This window comes from Tyto alba, unplaced genomic scaffold (genome assembly GCF_018691265.1).
Source record: "Tyto alba isolate M040663 unplaced genomic scaffold, T.alba_DEE_v4.0 Super-Scaffold_46, whole genome shotgun sequence".
NCBI classification, from domain to species: domain Eukaryota; kingdom Metazoa; phylum Chordata; class Aves; order Strigiformes; family Tytonidae; genus Tyto; species Tyto alba.
Window position 1 is genome coordinate 3,277,782 of NW_024881322.1, and position 17,871 is coordinate 3,295,652.

The 17,871-nt window shown below is 37.5% G+C and overlaps 1 protein-coding gene across 1 annotated transcript in view; it reads right to left on the reverse strand.

Annotated features, from left to right (window-relative positions):
- Positions 1-17,871, reverse strand: part of OSBPL10 (oxysterol binding protein like 10) — a 120,611-nt gene that overhangs the window by 35,593 nt on the left and 67,147 nt on the right. The window contains exons 5-6 of the mRNA XM_042806464.1: positions 15,195-15,405; positions 5,943-6,097 (exon numbers count right to left, since the gene is read on the reverse strand). Coding sequence (XP_042662398.1) covers positions 5,943-6,097; positions 15,195-15,405 — 366 coding nt within the window. The remainder of the gene's footprint in view (positions 1-5,942; positions 6,098-15,194; positions 15,406-17,871) is intronic.

Genomic DNA, 17,871 nt, shown 5'->3' on the forward strand with positions numbered 1-17,871 from the left:
AAGCAAATCAATTGACACACAACAAATCAATTAGCACACAATCCTGAAATAAAATTAACATTGGCTTCAGAGTTCATTTTGCATAGGGCACAGGTTTGATAATGAACAGAGTAAGCAACTGGTTCATTTAAACTCAAATTTTAAACCTTACTGCAAGGGAACCTGAGTACTTAATATTCCAACAATTAATTTTCACTGAATTTCACTAGGATTTATGGAATGCCACATGAATCAGAGCCTCGTGTTTATTCAAATTAGATGCACATTTTTTATTAAAGCCTCGTTTTTTATTTTAAGTAGAATATTGCTCTCAAGTATATTATATAGATAGCAGCTAGAATACATGCACTTTAGAGGTGGGAGTGACTCAGTAAAATGCAATGGCTTTGGCTGGAGCTAAATTTTTATTAATTATTTGCATAAACAGTGTTACTAGAGATCGTTTGCTGACACGTTAACTATTGCAGAAAGCCAGCAAAACAGTAAAATCAATATTAGCTAGATTATCTTAGTCATTATCGGTGGTGCTGTAGCAGGCTTAAGGTCATTTAATTCTACTTTTAGTGGAATTGTACATTTAATCCTTAAATATACCTTCCCTTGATTATCCTTAAATATACCTTCGATTGATTATCTCTGATTTCATTTTTTTGATGGTCTGCTAGTGAATGGATTAACTGGTACCATCTTTGCCTAGAGATTAATTTATGTATCTAAGTCATTACAGGCCATTTACTGTGCTCTTCGGTCCAAAAAGTACTTAATCATGCAGAAGGCAAAATGCAGAGCACATTCAGAAATCCTGTAATGTCTGTACTAAACAGTGAAAAGGGACTCTCTAATACTGCAAATGTTACTTTCCCACATTGATCTGTTCTCTTTCCACTACCACACCTGGAGCTAGCACTGTATGTGCGTGGCTAAACTGATCTCCCTACATCAATTACACAGATTTACGTCAAGTACAAAAAGGAACTAGGAAACACTAGGAACAATTTACACTAGAAAACAATCCACAGTCCTGGGCAAGTCTGCTGAGATGCAGATGTATAAAGAAAAGGTAATACTGAATTAGAAAATCATTTCCTGTATCTAGCTTAGTTTCTAAAGTTGCAGTAGTACTGTTAAAATCACTTCTTAAAACCTCTAACACATTCTGTAATAGCTCCAAAGGCTATTACATCCTCTGTAAAGGATGAAGTATCATCATATTAGGATGTTTCTATCTTAATCTACAGATAGAAAACAACTTCAGCTTGAAAGCGACTATCACCTGAAGACATTGGACAAAAACACGTAATCTTTTAAAATTAAGAACTAAACAATTCAGTACCTCCCATAAATAGCGCAGTTTCTTTTTACAGTTGAAAACATCAAGGTTGAGATCATCTAGGGGACCAGAATATCTATAGTAACCTGGACTTGACTGCCCTTGCCATCACTATCACAATTAAAATCTGGTTTAGCAGTTAGATAAACAGAGCTAAAGCCTCAATCCTACCGAGCTAAAACTTCAATCCTATTAAAAAGACACTTCAATATGGAGCATGTGTACAGTTTCTCATGCACACAAGCAAGGGAAAGTCAGGGACAAGACAGCAGAGAGATGGCACAGATACCAAATCCACAGGATGGGAAGCATCAGCTTGCATAGAATTTTAAAGGCATGAAGAAAGCTAGATCGCAGATGTAGCTGCAGCATGATTTTTGTAATAATTCTTAACTAAGCTGTTAGATCAAAAGAAAGTTATTCCTTCCGTCTCAGGTCGTGCACAAGAACAGCCTGCTTCCCGTTCGTATTTGGCTGCCAGGGGAAGCATTTGGCCTGCAGTTACATTTTGTCAGCTCGGAAGGGGAATTCTGACACCCAAAATGACAATTAGCTGAACTGCAACAGTAGCTCATACATGGGCATGATTCACACCTTTATTCTACTTAGGCACCAAGTTTATTACAACTGAATTTACCATGAGACTCAATTTTTTAAATCAATTCCAGCACTTCTTGAAAGGAATTTCAAAATTATAAACCCTTAAATGAAGGAAGCAGGGTCCTGTTTACTGCAGACTGAACACAGACCAAGTTCACATCACAGCTCTGAAGAGTGTACTCTGGCATTTGCATACCAGGTTTGTACTGTTTTGCTTTAAAGGAAAAAACCCTAAATAATACCTTGAAATTATAACATAGCTTACACCAAAAAGTCTGAAGTGGTTCACTAGGAGATGCACAAAAGTATTTCACATCAACTCACACAAGATGGAGGATAGTTCTGTTCAGCTCAGCCCATATCCCTGGTTCATGGATCAAAAAATCCAAAAAAGGAAACTAAATAAAACTTGGAGGCTTGATTAAAAAAAAAAAAAGTATGAAAAATAATAAAAAGACAAAAGTGCTTAAAGGTGTTTGATCCAGCATTTCACTGTCAGTGGTTACTTCTTTTAATTAAGATAATAGGCTTTAACCTCATGCTGTGCTATATCACAACCCTAAAAGAAAACTCATCTGGGAAGATGAAACAACATCAAGAAATGACATGCTAAAATAGGCAAGGAATACACAAGAAAATAGGATCTGCTACAAAACCTTATGTTTTCTGAACTAGTTTAAACAATCTCTCAAATGATACCCCTGCATCTGAAAGCAAGAAACACCCTAAACAACAAAAGCAAGTAAACACATTATCTAGATAGAAGAATCTTTAGCTGCTACATTATTTCACCATGAGAGAAACTCTGTATTCCTGAAACCCTGACAGTGCAACAGACCAAAAAGAAAGGTTTTACTGTAGTTACCTACAGCATCAAAACTCAACTCCAGAACCTACTGTATCCCTCAAGAATGCTTAAGTATTTAAAGAAAAGGGCATCAGATGAGCCTTGTTATTCCTGAGGAGAATTATAAAGATCCATCTTTCTTCAGAAACATTTAAAAAACACAGCAGAAGACAAGTCATTGGTTTTTTAATGATGTTGCCTAATGCACTGCTGCAAAGTGTCCACACGCTGTGCTGGGAATTAACACAGCTATCACTCAACCCATTCCGGCACTCGGTCATGTTGCCAGGAGGCTGCTGCCACTGGCAGCCTGCTCTATGGGAAAGATTCCCCAGCAGTCATCCCCCCCAACATAAAACACATCTCTGTTTTCTTTTTAAAATCACCGCTGATCCACATACCTAAAATTAGCTTCCCCTTATAAATAACGCTTTATGATATAAGCAGCTGAGTTAGTTGTTCCTCAAGGGTAGCAATTTAATGGCTTTTTCTATTTCCGACTACAGGTCAATTCACAATTTGTCTGGTCAGGACATCTACTACATTATGCTGAGTATTAGCCAAAAAGCTCTCTTCCATTCCTCTGGGGTATGGCTTCTGACTAAGAGATAGAGGTTACTTCATAAAAAGTACAGACTTTTTTTAAATAAAAATCTAGGTCCAGTCAGAGAAGAAACTGGAATTGATTTTGACAGCACTGATAGAGGAACCAACACTCTCTTCTCATAACTTCTGTAAAAGCAAGGTTCATTTCCTTTGGCAGGTATATTTTGAAATCTGAGCCCCATTAATACACCACCAACTTCTTCAGAAATTAGGATCATCCAGTGTCTAGTTTGGGGTTTCTTGAAAGAAACTCATTAAGAAAAATCAGCTTTATTTGAATGACACTTGTGGATTCCTCTTTTCTTCTACATCTAAAAGATGCTACCAGATAAACAAAAAAAAAAAAAAAATGAAATCAGGGTCTTCAGTGTCAAAAATTTGTCAGTGCCATCTAGATGCATTTTCTCATTCTCTGCTGATGCCACCACGGTTATAAACAACAATGAATCTGGACTATGAAACAAGTGTGATGATTTGCAGTTGCTTTCATACGTAACTACACATACTAAGTCATTAGCACAGCTACATTAGCTTTTATACTTTGAAAAAAAGCACATTAGCTTTTATAGTTTGAAAAAGAACTTGCTAGTCAGTGCCAAACCTAGACTCCTGCCTTGGACACACAACAGGTCAGAATATATTTAAAAATATGCTTAAATCTCGCACAGAGAATTGTTAAAGTGTGTTAAGTCAAACACCTTTGATAACTCTGGGGGGTGTGAAGCATCATCTCCTGGGTGACTACCTGGCTCCGACAGCATTCTTAGCAGGGTAACAGTTACATTGCTCAAAAAAGCAACAAAACCAATCCACAAAATTCCACTTACTGTTCTGCCAAAAACACCATCTTCAGCTGAGCTTTTCGTAACTTAAAAAACTGATTTATTCTCTCTCCCCTCTCCCTCCCCCTTTTTTCTTGTTTTTAAGGGCTAGTGCCAGCGGGTCTCCAAATGCAGGCTTCTGATTTCTGGAATATTGCCCACAAAGCAGTGAGGATTCTGTACTACAAGCAGTGCTGTGCTCCCTCGTTTATACACAGCTCTTCATGGGTACTCCCTTCTCAGTAAGTCATGAGTTCCACAAGCAAAGCAGCGCCTCAAGCCACATGCACGACTCAGGATCTCTCAAACGAAGGGGAGGAGACTGCACTTTAAAAAAAGCTGTCACTTAAAACAAGTCATAAATGGCTTAACTCAACTGCAAAATGATACCCTGAGATGAGTTAAATCAGCTGCTGCTCCTTATGTTCTTGCTGCAAAGCCCATACTTCCACATCCCATTTGGCTTTACCAAGTTGTCAAGAATAAAGACATCTAAAAAAAACCCTAATGAAACAAATCACAGTGTATCAGTGAGTAAAGTAGTAACTCCCAAAACAATATTCTTAGAAATAGCCTCTTGTCTTAAAAACATACTATAAAAACTGCAGTTGGCTTATCTGAAACAGAAATTACACAACTTCCTAATAAAAAGCAATTACAGGTAATTTAAACATTGTGATTAATGGACACTAAAATTAACAGAATTTGAAATTACTTTCTAAGAACAGATCTGGAAGAGGACCAAAGTAACATGTAACATTAAAAAAAAAAAAAATCTGTATCCCTGGATTTTTGAACTACATGCAATTTAAGGTACTACAAAAGAACTGGAAAAACAAACAGCTTTATTGACGTCCCCAGCCATTACACATTTTGTTAAAGGTGATATAATTGAACTTAAGCCATTCCAATTGCCAAAAAGCATTCACTAGTAGAAAAGGGCTTCTTCAGCTCTCAAAAACTTCTTCCCAGTTCTCCAGGTCTCACGTGCTCCAGGTGCCCTATAATCTGTGGGGTCTCAGAGTGCAGCGTTTTCCTGGTGGGCAGCACTGGTAACCGAAGCAGACAGAAGCTGGAGAAGTGTGGCATGGTGGGAGACTTTCAGTGCATGAGATGCCTGATACGCAGCTGTGAGCCTCCTCAAAGAGTCGATGCTTCAGAACTGCCCTTTACCAAGTAAATGCCACAAAAGCACAAATCAACAGGCTGGTGCAGGATGACGTGGACAAGTTCTGCCCATAATCACTTAACAGAAAAAGGGGTCAGAAAACAATACAGTTTCCCAACTCAAATAATAGTCAGCTATACTTGAGAGACACCCAAGAGCAAACAGCAACATGGAAGAACAAGCAGCAAACAAATGTTGTGGTCCTAGCGTCTCCTGTCTATCTCAAACCAGCATAGAAAAAAACCCAGCTTCTTCTGTCACCAGAAAATAGAAATCTGTACTGACAGTCTGTTAATTGCTTTTACAACTAGGAAAGAGGCTGTACACTTGCCATAGTCTGCTGTGCAAAGTACCTCTGAGAAGCAAAAGCACACAGCAATATCATCAACGTATTTTTCTAGTTTTTAGAGTGCACTTTTGCAGGAAGCTTCACATTTTCACAACTAATTTCAAACAAAGAGGAAACTATAAAGAAAAAAATACAATAAGCAACTAACAAACACCATCATCCATAGTTTGCATCTAACCAGTGTCAAATGTCAGATACAACAGAAATGGCCAACGGCTTACCTCTGTATTTGGTTGTAGTGCCTGTCCATCCTGGGCTGCAGATGGTACTATTGCCCACGTAATGTTGGCACTAGCAGATGATAAGGAGCTCAGGGCACCATTTTTCAGTTGCTCTGTGGAGTGCGACTTGGGCCCAGGCCATCCCAGGATACCTTCTGAAGGAGAAAATGGGTGTCAGCTTACAAGAGACAACTTACAGATTTCTCCCATTCATCTCATCATTCTACTAATATAAACAAACTGCTACCTCTTCTCTGCCTCAATGCACAGTTTTACTTTAGTAACAAAAATACTCTAGCATCTTCTATGCTGATTTTTCTGTGACAAAGATTTCTTTTAAAAAGTCAGTGAAGGAAGACTTTTAAATGTTACTTCTACCACCAGACAGAATTATACATAAAGATTATACGATCTGGTGTACCTTGACAATTAAGCAACTGTTCTCTATCCACTATTTTCACAGTTACGAAGTTATCCAAGTAAACCCTCCATTTTTTCTTCCTGAAATCAGAGTTTTAATCTTAGCAGTTGTATTTTATTTCTGTCTGTACTGTTAAAAGCTCTTTCTAGATTATATGCTAAAATGCTTTACTGGTCCCAAGACCACAGTTTAGAAGAGGTCTCATTAGAAAGATACACAGTAATATGAATCAAACAGAACTAGACCTCAGAACAACCCTTATATCTGAGGGCACCCGATTTCCAGAATGGGCCAGTATTTAAGGATGACAAGACAGGAAGAAGGATCAGCTAAGTTGCATCTCCCTTACTGCTCTAAAACTTGATTATCAACATTCGAATCCGTAGCCCTCAGCATAGGGCTTAAACTTCAGCTATTAATTACACACTGCTATCAAATGCAGAGATATGCATATGAAAATTGCAGCTCTTCAGTCATTACTATAATTTGTATATGAAAATACAACTAGTGCCACAAGGAAGGATGATCTCCTCTCATCACTGACAACTTTTTAAGACAACCCAAATCAACACAAGGTATATTAAGGAACATGCAGTTTATCTTCTCCGTATCACCAGGGGTTACCAGAGGTTGCCTCCTAATGAAAGTAAATGGTTTGATCTGGTGAGGCCATGAATCCTATAGCTGATCTCTTACCAAATTCTTAAGATAAAATAATTACAGCACATTCCTCTCAGCTAAAATGGCACTAAGTTATGATGGCATAACAAAACCGCAGGTCTACTTGCTTTGCGTGATTTTGTGGCACTATCTTTGCTGAAGAAAGTATAAGCAAATAGTTAAGTATGAAATGATTTTCAAGGATCTGAGTAAACAACAGTGAAAAAAAAAAATCCAGCTTTTTTTTTTTTTTTTTAAATGTATATTTCACACAATGACTCAAATTCCCCATTGCCGAAGGAAGAACATCTCTGTGGCTCTGGTGTCAGGCCACATACTACAAAGCTTCTGGGGTTTCAATAGCTTTGAGGACTATGCTGGTAGATGTTAAGTCCCATTCGTTATGTGAACCATGTGAGAGAAAATGCAAGTATCAAACCAAGGGTCATTTCCTTGGATTGGCTCTACACATTGGTCCTACACATCAGGAAGCCAAGATGTGCCCCCATTCCGAAGATGGAGTTAAATCAACACACGCTGTTGGTATACATGGCAAGGAATGAAGAGCACAGTGACTGTAGTCATAGTATCTCTTTGCTTGCTCCTCAGTTCTTGAGCAATTTGCTACTAGGAACAAAGGATAAACTCCAGATCCTTCAAAACAAGCTCTGATTCAGAGGATAATCTGAAGACTCTTTTGGCAGATCCAAAACAGACTTGCTGGATGGGAGGAAGGAAGCATATCATGAACAATAAAACTAAACTGGAAAATTTCAAATAAAAATGTTGGTTCCTTGGAGGGAATTTGCATGTATGTAAACCATTAACATCACAAAGAGTAACATTTCTTTAATGGTTTACAGATTTCAAAGAGGAAAAAAAAGACAAGAATTTAAAACAAACTTGTTTCACTTTTGAACAGTCACAAAATTTTAGGGAACATGTCTATGCTTCTCACTCTTCATTACTCTGGAGTAACATATCTCAATCTATTTTTCTGTTTCTCCCTGTCAAGCAACTGAATATTGGATTATTGTTGCTATTCTCCTATTACAGAGACTAAAGAAAGAATAAAAATTGAACAGACTTCTCTTTATGCCAATGTTTGAAACTAAGTCATCCGATCATTTCCTTGGGCTATCCATTTTGTCTCTGCACACACACTACTCGACCTTCACCATAATTTTTTTTTTATTTAACATTTCTTTTTAAAATCTAATTTCTCTAAATAAGCACAAGAAAAATCTCCCACTTGAATAAACACAGTGCTTCAGGGAAATTTTTAAGTGTGAACACTTACTTACCATCACTTACATACTTTTAAATACATTATACTAGTTCTTCTCTTCAGTACAAACACACCATAACAAGACTATTTACTTCATCTTTCTCCACACATTTTAGAGACTCTCTTGCAGAAACAGTAACTTAGAATTATACAAGCATGTTTTTCCACCTGTCCCATGGGAAATGCTACTCCCACAGAACAACAAATCTTGTCAGCTTAATTTTTAAACAGATCTTGACAACGCATTATGACCTGGCCAACACCAATAGGATGCCAGGAGTTAAGGTCCAAAGGATAGAGCACGTCTGTTTCCTTAACACCTCTACATATGAGAAAAATTGCTTTGTTAAATTCTGTCTGCCTGGAACTTGACTACTTCGCAGATGAGACATATACAGTAAAAGCGATTAGTCATACGCCACAGAAACCTAAGTAAATGAAAAGACAGCTCTCCGAAGAAATTGAAACTAGGCATGGAATTTTTTTTCAAAGTGCCATCAGGGAACCTTTGACTATCTTTAATCTACAAATCTTACTCTCAGATATCAGCATTCTCGTATTGTCCCAAGGGAGTTGCCATATACCTAATACAGCAGGCTACCTTTCAGGCAAAAGCGAAGTATGAAGAGAGGACTCATCAGAAACAATCTTAAAATCAACTAAGATCAGAATACAATCTCTACAGAGAAAGTGAAAAGACACAACAACATAGCTCCTACTTCACTTACATTACCAGTTGTGTATCCAAAACATTCTCATCTGCAATAGTAGAAATCACTTTATCACAGTACAGTACAGTTATTTGCTCTCTGTCTCATACCGATTTATTTTATTAGAATTTACTCTCTGCAGACTAAGCTGCCATCTGTAAATAACTTGATCAACTAAAATGGAGTTGCCGTCTTTGCCTCTTTGTGGCACTCCAAATTTTCTATCACTAGTTCAATTTCTGTTCTTTTAAAGACTTCAAGAAGAATAAAAAGATATAAAAACAAAACATATTATGAGAAAGAAAGTTTATCTTCAAAGTTGGATAAGAGTAGGAAGAAACTGCCATCAGACTTTTGTTTTTAAGCCAGATTTTTGCTCTGTTCTCAGTCATAGCCAAAGACAGCTGACAGATAAATTCAATTCTTACTTCGATACATGTCATAATTCTGAAGAAATTCTCCAGAAAGGCACTCACAAGTTATATAAAAGCATTCACAGCTACTCAGCTACTTTACTGTTTGCTTTAAGACAATGCAAAGCATTACACTAATTAAAAGAAAACATCTGTTCCTGCAGTAAACTATGCAAAAACTAGAAAGGACATACCAAATACACAACTAGTAAAATTACCCAGATCTCTTCCACCTGCACAGTGTTGGTTCCAGGAGCGAAAACCCAAGCCCAATTCCTCTGGAATTTCAGTGCATATATACACAGAAAATGAGAGTTCTTATAAAAAAAAAAAAACAAACACACACACACACAAAAATGAGCTTCTTCCCCACTTTCCCTCAATGCTGATTTCCACTGTGATGAACACCCAGCAGACAAATCCACCAAGGCACAGGAAAACCCTTCTACATAAGAGAAGTACAGCATCCAGACACAACCTACTCTCCTTTCCCTATAGCAATGCTGTAGTTCACTTTCACAAACCCCCTATCCATTTCAGATGGCACAATAGGCTGGATTTCACACAAATGCCCTCAGGAGAGGTGCACACAGGTGCACACAGCAGGAGGGAGGGAAACTCTCCCCAAAGAGAAGGTCTACAGGAGATTCGGTTAAGCAAGAATGAAAGGGGTTTTTTTTGTTGGTTCTGATTTTCTAGGTACCCGATATACCTTCAAACTACGTTTCTGGATGATAATTGATGCATGAAATATGCTTAACATCTATCTAAATTCTACAACAAAAACCCTTCTGTTTTTAAGTCCTCTGGTCTTGGTTTATAGACTGAAAAAAAAAAAAAACCTACATTTTTTTCCTGGCTAACATCTAACACGTAAGCGAACATCTATTGATAAAACTGCTACAATATACTGTAACTATACTCTAACAAATCCCCCCTTAACAATGCAACGGCAAGCCCCAAGGAGAGACCAAGATTAGATCTGGATTCCTTCCCCCGACAGGGATGGATGCGACAGCTTTGTGTCTCTGCTGAATCCTGCAGCAGGCTGAATAAGCAACAGCAAGTTGCAGCTGCACATCTGCTTTTCAGGTTAGAAAGACAATGTTGTATTTGCTAATGCTGTGCAGGGACTAGAAAATACTGTTACCTTCCAAAGAAAGAACAACATATGAGGAACAATGTATTAGCATTTAGATAGAACAGCAAATTATTTTGGTTATTCTCCACAGAACCAAGTGTAGCAATGATGCATTTAAGGGAGACCTGACTGACCATGCCAAATTTACTGAATTACACTAATAACAAAGATTATGTTCTCCCTTGTCTTCTTTCCTCACCCTTCCATGCCCACACGCATTTGGGGTGCGGGGCTGTGTGAGCGGGGGTGTTTAAGCAAGGCAGAGGACTCCTCTGCTCATTTCTTTCTCCTGCCATCTCAGCTGCAGGAGATACAAAGTTGTCATTTGTCACCAAATTGAAAGCATCTAGATTTTGTCCTTCTTGTCCATTTAGTTTCTCCAAAAAAGAGGCAACAAAGAATCCGCTAAAACAAAGTTCAAGTACACACACACACAGACTCCAGATTCATCTTCAATCCATTTGCTCTCATGAGAACCAATATAAGCAGCATTTGCACATTCAAATGAACCTCAAAAGTTCATAGGATGGGTTTGGCTTTTGTTTTAAGAAATCCTCAGAAAAAAATAAACATTTTATTTTACAGTTTGGAAAAGTACGCAAGTGAGAAACAGAAAAATATAGGGGGGAAATTCCTATCAGGGAGATGCTTTATTCAGCAAATGAATGGCTAATGTGAAACGCAGACTAAAAGAATGGATTTATATGTGCAGGCTTCTACTAGGAGACAGGATTCTGTCTGTCAAAACACTAAAAAAAAAAAAACAACAAAAAAAAACAGACTTAAAACACCACATAAACTGGTAAAGCTACTTTGAAATAAACATTCAAGTTTATTCCATTTGCAGTTTGGGAGAGAAGGATGTTAACCACAGTAGTCAATCGGCTCTAGAGATATTCTTTTGCCAAAGGCTACACAGGTAGAAAAAATAATGCTAACGTTCTTAGTCTGAAAATAAAAGTTTCTTCTCCACATTTTTATCTTTAAAAGGCACCTATTTCCTGTCTGCATGCCAAATGAACTCTAATGTGTCACAAGGTTCTTAATGCTGTTTAGCAAATACTTTACCTGTACCTAAGTGGTGACATTCTTGGCCAGTCGGAAAATCCTTGACATTTTTCTCCCTCCTACAGAAAGAGCCAAACCCAAAGAAGCTTGTACAGATGCAATCCCTCACCTTCAACTCATACTATATATAACCAATACTTTCAACTAATAATACCCTTCTCCTGCACATTTTTCAATGAAAGAAAAAAAACTACAACCAATTTAGCCAGTGATCAATGTACTTACCTTTAATAATGACACCTATAAATTAATTTGACACTATTTGACATTATTTTGACTCGAAAGTACAAACACAGACAGGATTTTGCTTCGCTGACTGTTCTTGATGCACTTCCAAAATCAAGTGCTAACAAAAAAGACAATCACAAAAACCTTTCCTTGAAACTTTGAAGTGAAAATAAAACATGTACTGACTACCCTTCAAGACAAGATTGAAGACTTCAGTTTAATTTTCATGTCTGCTTGTAGGCTTGAGGTCTAAAACTGACAACTCATGAGAAAGATGACAATGAAGAGGAAAAATCATCTCATCCTTAAACTATTCCATGACAAAGGATGCCAGAAAAATATTTAAAGTCAAGACCTACACAATCTCAGATTCCAAATAGGACTCCACTAAACTGAATGTCAAGCTGCTTTATTTCTACTCACATTACTGGAAAACAAATCAATAAAAATATTTCAAGCGACATTTTTTTTTTTTGCTTTTAAACAATAAAAGTCTGTAAATCTGCTTAAAATAGCTGCTATTTAATTATAATCTTCATGAGTGCATTCTGTAAGTACTAGGTCAGAAATTCAGCTACTTTATGTCCTTGCCTTAGAAGCAGTAAGATTGCAAGGCCTACGGTGCACAGAGAAGTCAGCAATCCTTGTATAATCAGCCATAAAGACTTCAAGGACACAAAGAGAGCAAAAGTACACAGAAAGCAGAGAAAGTAGATATATATATATATAGCTACTTTTCAAGCAGTTCTCTTCCTTTATGGCATAACAGTGAGAGCTTTTGATACTGAAGGAAGGTAAACTCGGGTGTAAGTTCAAATCACCAAAGCTAAACCACTGATTACTTCACACGCTGAGCAGGATTGTGCGGCTTTGTTGGACTAGATTGCTTTCATGAGCTGTAGGCTAGAAGCCAGAAAAGAAGTTACCAAATTCCTATCTTGCCTCTCTCTACAAAATTCTGTGAACCCTGCCCCACAATGCCCACTAACATCTTGGACACTATGTACCAGGTAATGAGACAGCACTGGGTTGGAAACATTTGGCAATAGGGCACAGGGCCATCGCATCTCATGGGAAAGGCATTTTATACTTCCTATCAGAGGAACATATGGATTTAAGCTAACAAGAGTCATTTTCACCTGACAGTATCACCAGGTGACAGTAAAGGTCATCTTTTGGTTGCACATTCTAGGTATGAAATTAAAAAAAATCCACCTGGAGGACACAGAACTGAAATGAAATGCATCATCTCTCAGAATTAGAATTTGCTGGAGGATTACTTAAAGGCATTAGACTGATTGGGTATGAGTTTATGCGGCTTTTGATGACTCTGAAACTCTACCTACTCAGCAGAAATGTTAAGTCTATCAAAGTATGCCTGGACAAGATTAAGTATATAGGAAAATCAGTAATCAAGACTTGTAGGCCAGGTTCTTTCAGGCAACTGTGTTGCATAACATGGCCTGGGGAAAAGAAAAGGAAAAAAGATAAATTCCTTTCACAGACTCTTTCAGTCAGGGAGAAGAGATTAAATATTTCAGCAGCTTTTTGTTCCTCATTTTTTTTTTTTTTTTTTAAAAAATTACATACCAAAGAATAAGCACATGTACACACTAAAGAATTAACTGTTTGCATTCAAGTTCTCACAGCTACACCGAAGATGCTAGTGTGAACCAGTGCTACAGAATTTTGATTCCTGAAAGGATTCTTGTACAAGTTTAAAAGCTTAGGAGGAATAAACAGAAACACTTATTAAATTTTATTTAGTCGTGGCTTTCCACTTTTTTTTTTTTCCCCAAAAAAAAAATACGCGATTCCCTTTCAGCAATTACTAATGTTATGCTTGCTTTTCTCTGTTCTTGTGCACAGATCCTCAAAAATCATTATCAACTCAAAATACAGACACTGATTTAACAGAATATTATCTGGACACAGATTCAAGGACATATACAACTCAAGTCATCTATCTCTGACAGTTCACTTAGATCACATGGACATGAAAAACAACCTTCCGGGACTTTGAAACTAGAAAGTGACTTTTCTTTGAAGGATGCTTTTCATCTTTCCTCCAAACAATTCTCTTCTGAAATGAAATTATATCAAAGAATTCAATTGAATGCACTTTATCATTACTGTTGAGATATGTGCAAGGTTTATTTGCATTTTCTGCAAGAAAACCACAATACAGAAAATAAGAAAACTTTCTGTTCATTTATGTTCCTTTATGAAATACATCAGACTCTGAATGCAGGGAAGTCACAATATACCACGGTAAAGGTGGCAAAGCTTTTACGCCGTTTTTTCCAAGAACCCTTTTTATACCATTTGCCTACTGCTCAGCTGACTCTCTCACATTTCTATCCTCCCTACTATGGGAATTCTTCAGAGATCTTCCTACCTAGCTGTCTCAGCAGCCCTGAGGGCACATCCTGCCCCGTAGTAAACCTGTGGTCAGGGACAGGTGGGGAGGGATGCTGTTGATGCACCTGAAAAAAAATCTTAAAAAGCCACCCCATATTCAGAGTTCTGCTGCTGCTCCTCCTCTTATATCAAGTCCTGCTCCTGCTCTTAGACTAGGTAGTGAAGTTTGTGTACGGAAAAGCACTGACCACCCTTTCAGAAAGCTAAAGGTCTGACATTTGACATTATGGACAGAGACGTAGAACTGTGTGAACTGAAAAAAAAAAAAGCAAGCTACATGGGGACCAAAAGGTTCACACCTGCAGGGCTCAACGCAGAAACACAGTTTGACATTTTAGGTTCATAAAAATTGCCACAGATTTTTTTTTTTTTTTTTTTTTTTAAATAGCAGTATGGAGAACTCTTTCCAGATTTAAAGAAAACCACAGACTGGAATAAATCAGCCTCGGCAGCATCCTTCTGTGTAGAAAATGAGAAATAAGATTTTCAGTGTAGCATTGCATATTACATTTATTTTTAGCAAACAAATCTGCATTGTGATTTCAATCTCAAAAAAAAAAAAAAAAAGGGGCAAAAACAAAACAACCAAGCAGGTTCTGCACTGTCACTGAGAACATAGGCTTATCTAGCTGTTCTCCGTGCCACCCTTTTTTCTTTGTCTTGATGTTTTCAGAACCTGATTTCCATGAGAAGACTTAGGACAACCTGTTTTCCTCCTCTCTTCTGATTTCAATAGATTTTGCATCTTTTTTTAGGAAAAGAATAAAAGCGATACTTGAAGCTGTAGAAGCTCAGAAGCTGCTCAGCCCAACTTGCCTCTCTGGGGAATGGTTAAATTTGCCTGCTTCAGTATCACAACAAAAAACCCCAAGACACATAAAATCATACCTCAGAGAGCTCACCTGATGACAGTGTTCTGTTATGATGCTGGCCCACTTGATGCATGCTTTGCTGTAACAGACTCAGGCATTCTCCAAGGCAGCTCAGGGTGGCAGCAGAGGTAGCTTTTAAAAGCAGCAAGTCCTGATCCAAGGCAGAAAGGGGCCCAGAACTTGGGAGAGCTTCAATGGCTTGTACAAGATTCTTCTGTTGTCCCTCAACTTGGCTCATGATCTGTAAAGGTTCAAAAACATTCGCTGTCATAGGAAATATCACTACGTAGCTGTTAAATTCTTATGAGTTGATATAGTGACTAAATGTGAAGAACTACCACAAATGGATGTTAATGTTCTGATCCATATACTTACCTACAATAACGAAGGGCTTGAGACTACCCAAGGCCTGCAAAAATGTCAAGACTATGTTAGAGAAAATCGTCTCTTAAAATAGTAGGTTCATAGTAGGTTTAATAGTGTGACTCATACTTTCTGAAAGTCTTTGTAAATGAAAATTAAGAAAATCCTACTTCCTTCTCCATTATTATCTTAGGCTGAGATATTCCTTCCTTTATGTGATCTGAGACACGCAAGGAAGCTACACTGTCCCTCCTCCTTCTTTCCTATATAAAACATCTAATGACAGCTTAAGAATGGACATTTTTCATTTCTCAAGCATCAGTAAAGAATTGTTTTTAAAAAATAAGGTAACAGTTTACAGACATTAACTTAGAGTACTTATTTACTATCAGGTATGAATACCAGCTGTCAGGGAGAAAGTTAATCTGTTTCTAGATTTGGACCATCCAGATGAAGATGAAATACATGCTTGTATAGCAGATAAAAACAATGTTATTTAAGTAGGCTGTTCTTTAAACAAATTGGCAAACTTCCACAATCCTTACTAAAGCCAAAAGAAAAAGGAGATGTTTAAAACTTCCCTCTTCATTTCTAGAGCCTGTAGGAAACCATACATGCATATGACAAGTCTCTTTTCTTAAACTTACCTTGCAAACAACTTATCACAAAAACTCAAGAGGTTCATACTTGAAGTATCCAAAGCTTTCAGAAACAATATCTAAAGATTTCAAAAGCAACAAAGATTCAAGCTCCGTTTGTCCAAGCTACTGTACTGTAAAAATGTATTATTGTGAACTTTATGACTTTTTATTATTAGATTTTCAGAGTATGGTGTTCTTTCTGTAGCCTCCCTATGCTAAGGTAGACTGATTTTAAAAGTTTACGTTGAGTGCACTGAAAAGCAATAAAGGAAACTGAACTCAAAAGATGCAAATAACCATCCTTGCAAACAAGTTAGAACAGAATTAAGCGAAAAGCTGTTGTTGCAAGGTTCATAAGGCAATTTAGCTAAATACCTTGCTGAAGGTTACAATAATGACATTTTGATAGTCAACATTTAAAACAGAGGCCAAAGCTTCAGTAGAAGACACAGTTCATTTTAATTCCCTTTGACAGAAAGCAAGATTAGTCAGAAGGTGACACAGACCCCCAGGATATGCAGCTTTAGGGAACCACCAGAACCCCAGGCAGATCTCTGCTTTGAGAAGTTACACAAGGTGTAACTGAGCTCCACAGCACAGAGAGGGTTGCTTCAAAGATAAAACAAAAACAAGAGCACCACAGACACACACTCATACTAACAGTCCTCCCTCAGGAAAAGAGCTCAGGGAGGCAAACTGAAGGAACCACTAAGAGGAAAAAAATATTATCATCTTCCTGGAAAACTGCACAATATGATTGTATGGAAAACTGCTTCTCTCCTTTTCCCATCCTGAATAATAATGTGACGTTGAAAACCTGACATTCTCATGCTTCACAGTAACAGAAATGTTCTATTTTCATTTCTATGTGACTAGTTTTCCTTCCTACCTTTTTTTTTTTGTTGTTGGTCAGAAACCGCTTACATTTCCAGATATTTGCTTCCACAGGAAGTAAAACCCAAAATAAAACTTTGAAAACTTCAAACATTTCCATTTTCTCCTCTACCCTTAATAAAGGGCAACTATATTCTTCTGCAGCTAAGGCAGAAGCATAAGACAAACTGACCAGAGAACATAGGAAACATTTGGAAAATTAACTGCCTGTTTGCAGTTATCACCTAGCTCAAAGCTTTGCAGGCGTCTATCAACTATACACTTCCTAGGTTAGGAGAAGTTTAAATAAAATCAATGATTTATTCCCCCTTTATCTAAAACAAGGTGTTCTGAGTCTTACTGTTCTCTAGCTGACCTAAGATAGTTTTAAAGAAGCTTTTTTGATTCATCTTTACTGCGCTACGTAGCTTCACATTATAGTGATACCAGCAGCTGTTCTACAGACCTGGCATAGCGGAAGACACCAAGAACTGCAACTTCCGTGTAGGACTCAAAATACCAGAACTTGTCGAAGATTTACTGCTCAAGCACTGATCAAAACCACTCTGCTAAAGGTGCTGAATGAACAGAACAAAAAGGAAGAACCCCCCCCATTCTAGAGAGTCACAGAACAACTCTGTGGCAAAAGGGGAAGGAAAGAATGTATATTCTTTAAATAACTGAACTTTTTTTACAAGCTTGCCGATTTTTCTTTTTAAAAAGTCATTGACAAAATATTTTAAAGGAGTTGAAGCGTGGTTGTTCTAAAAAGAAGAAATAAAAGAGGAGCTAATACAGAAACACCAAACCATGCTAGATGAAACTCATTA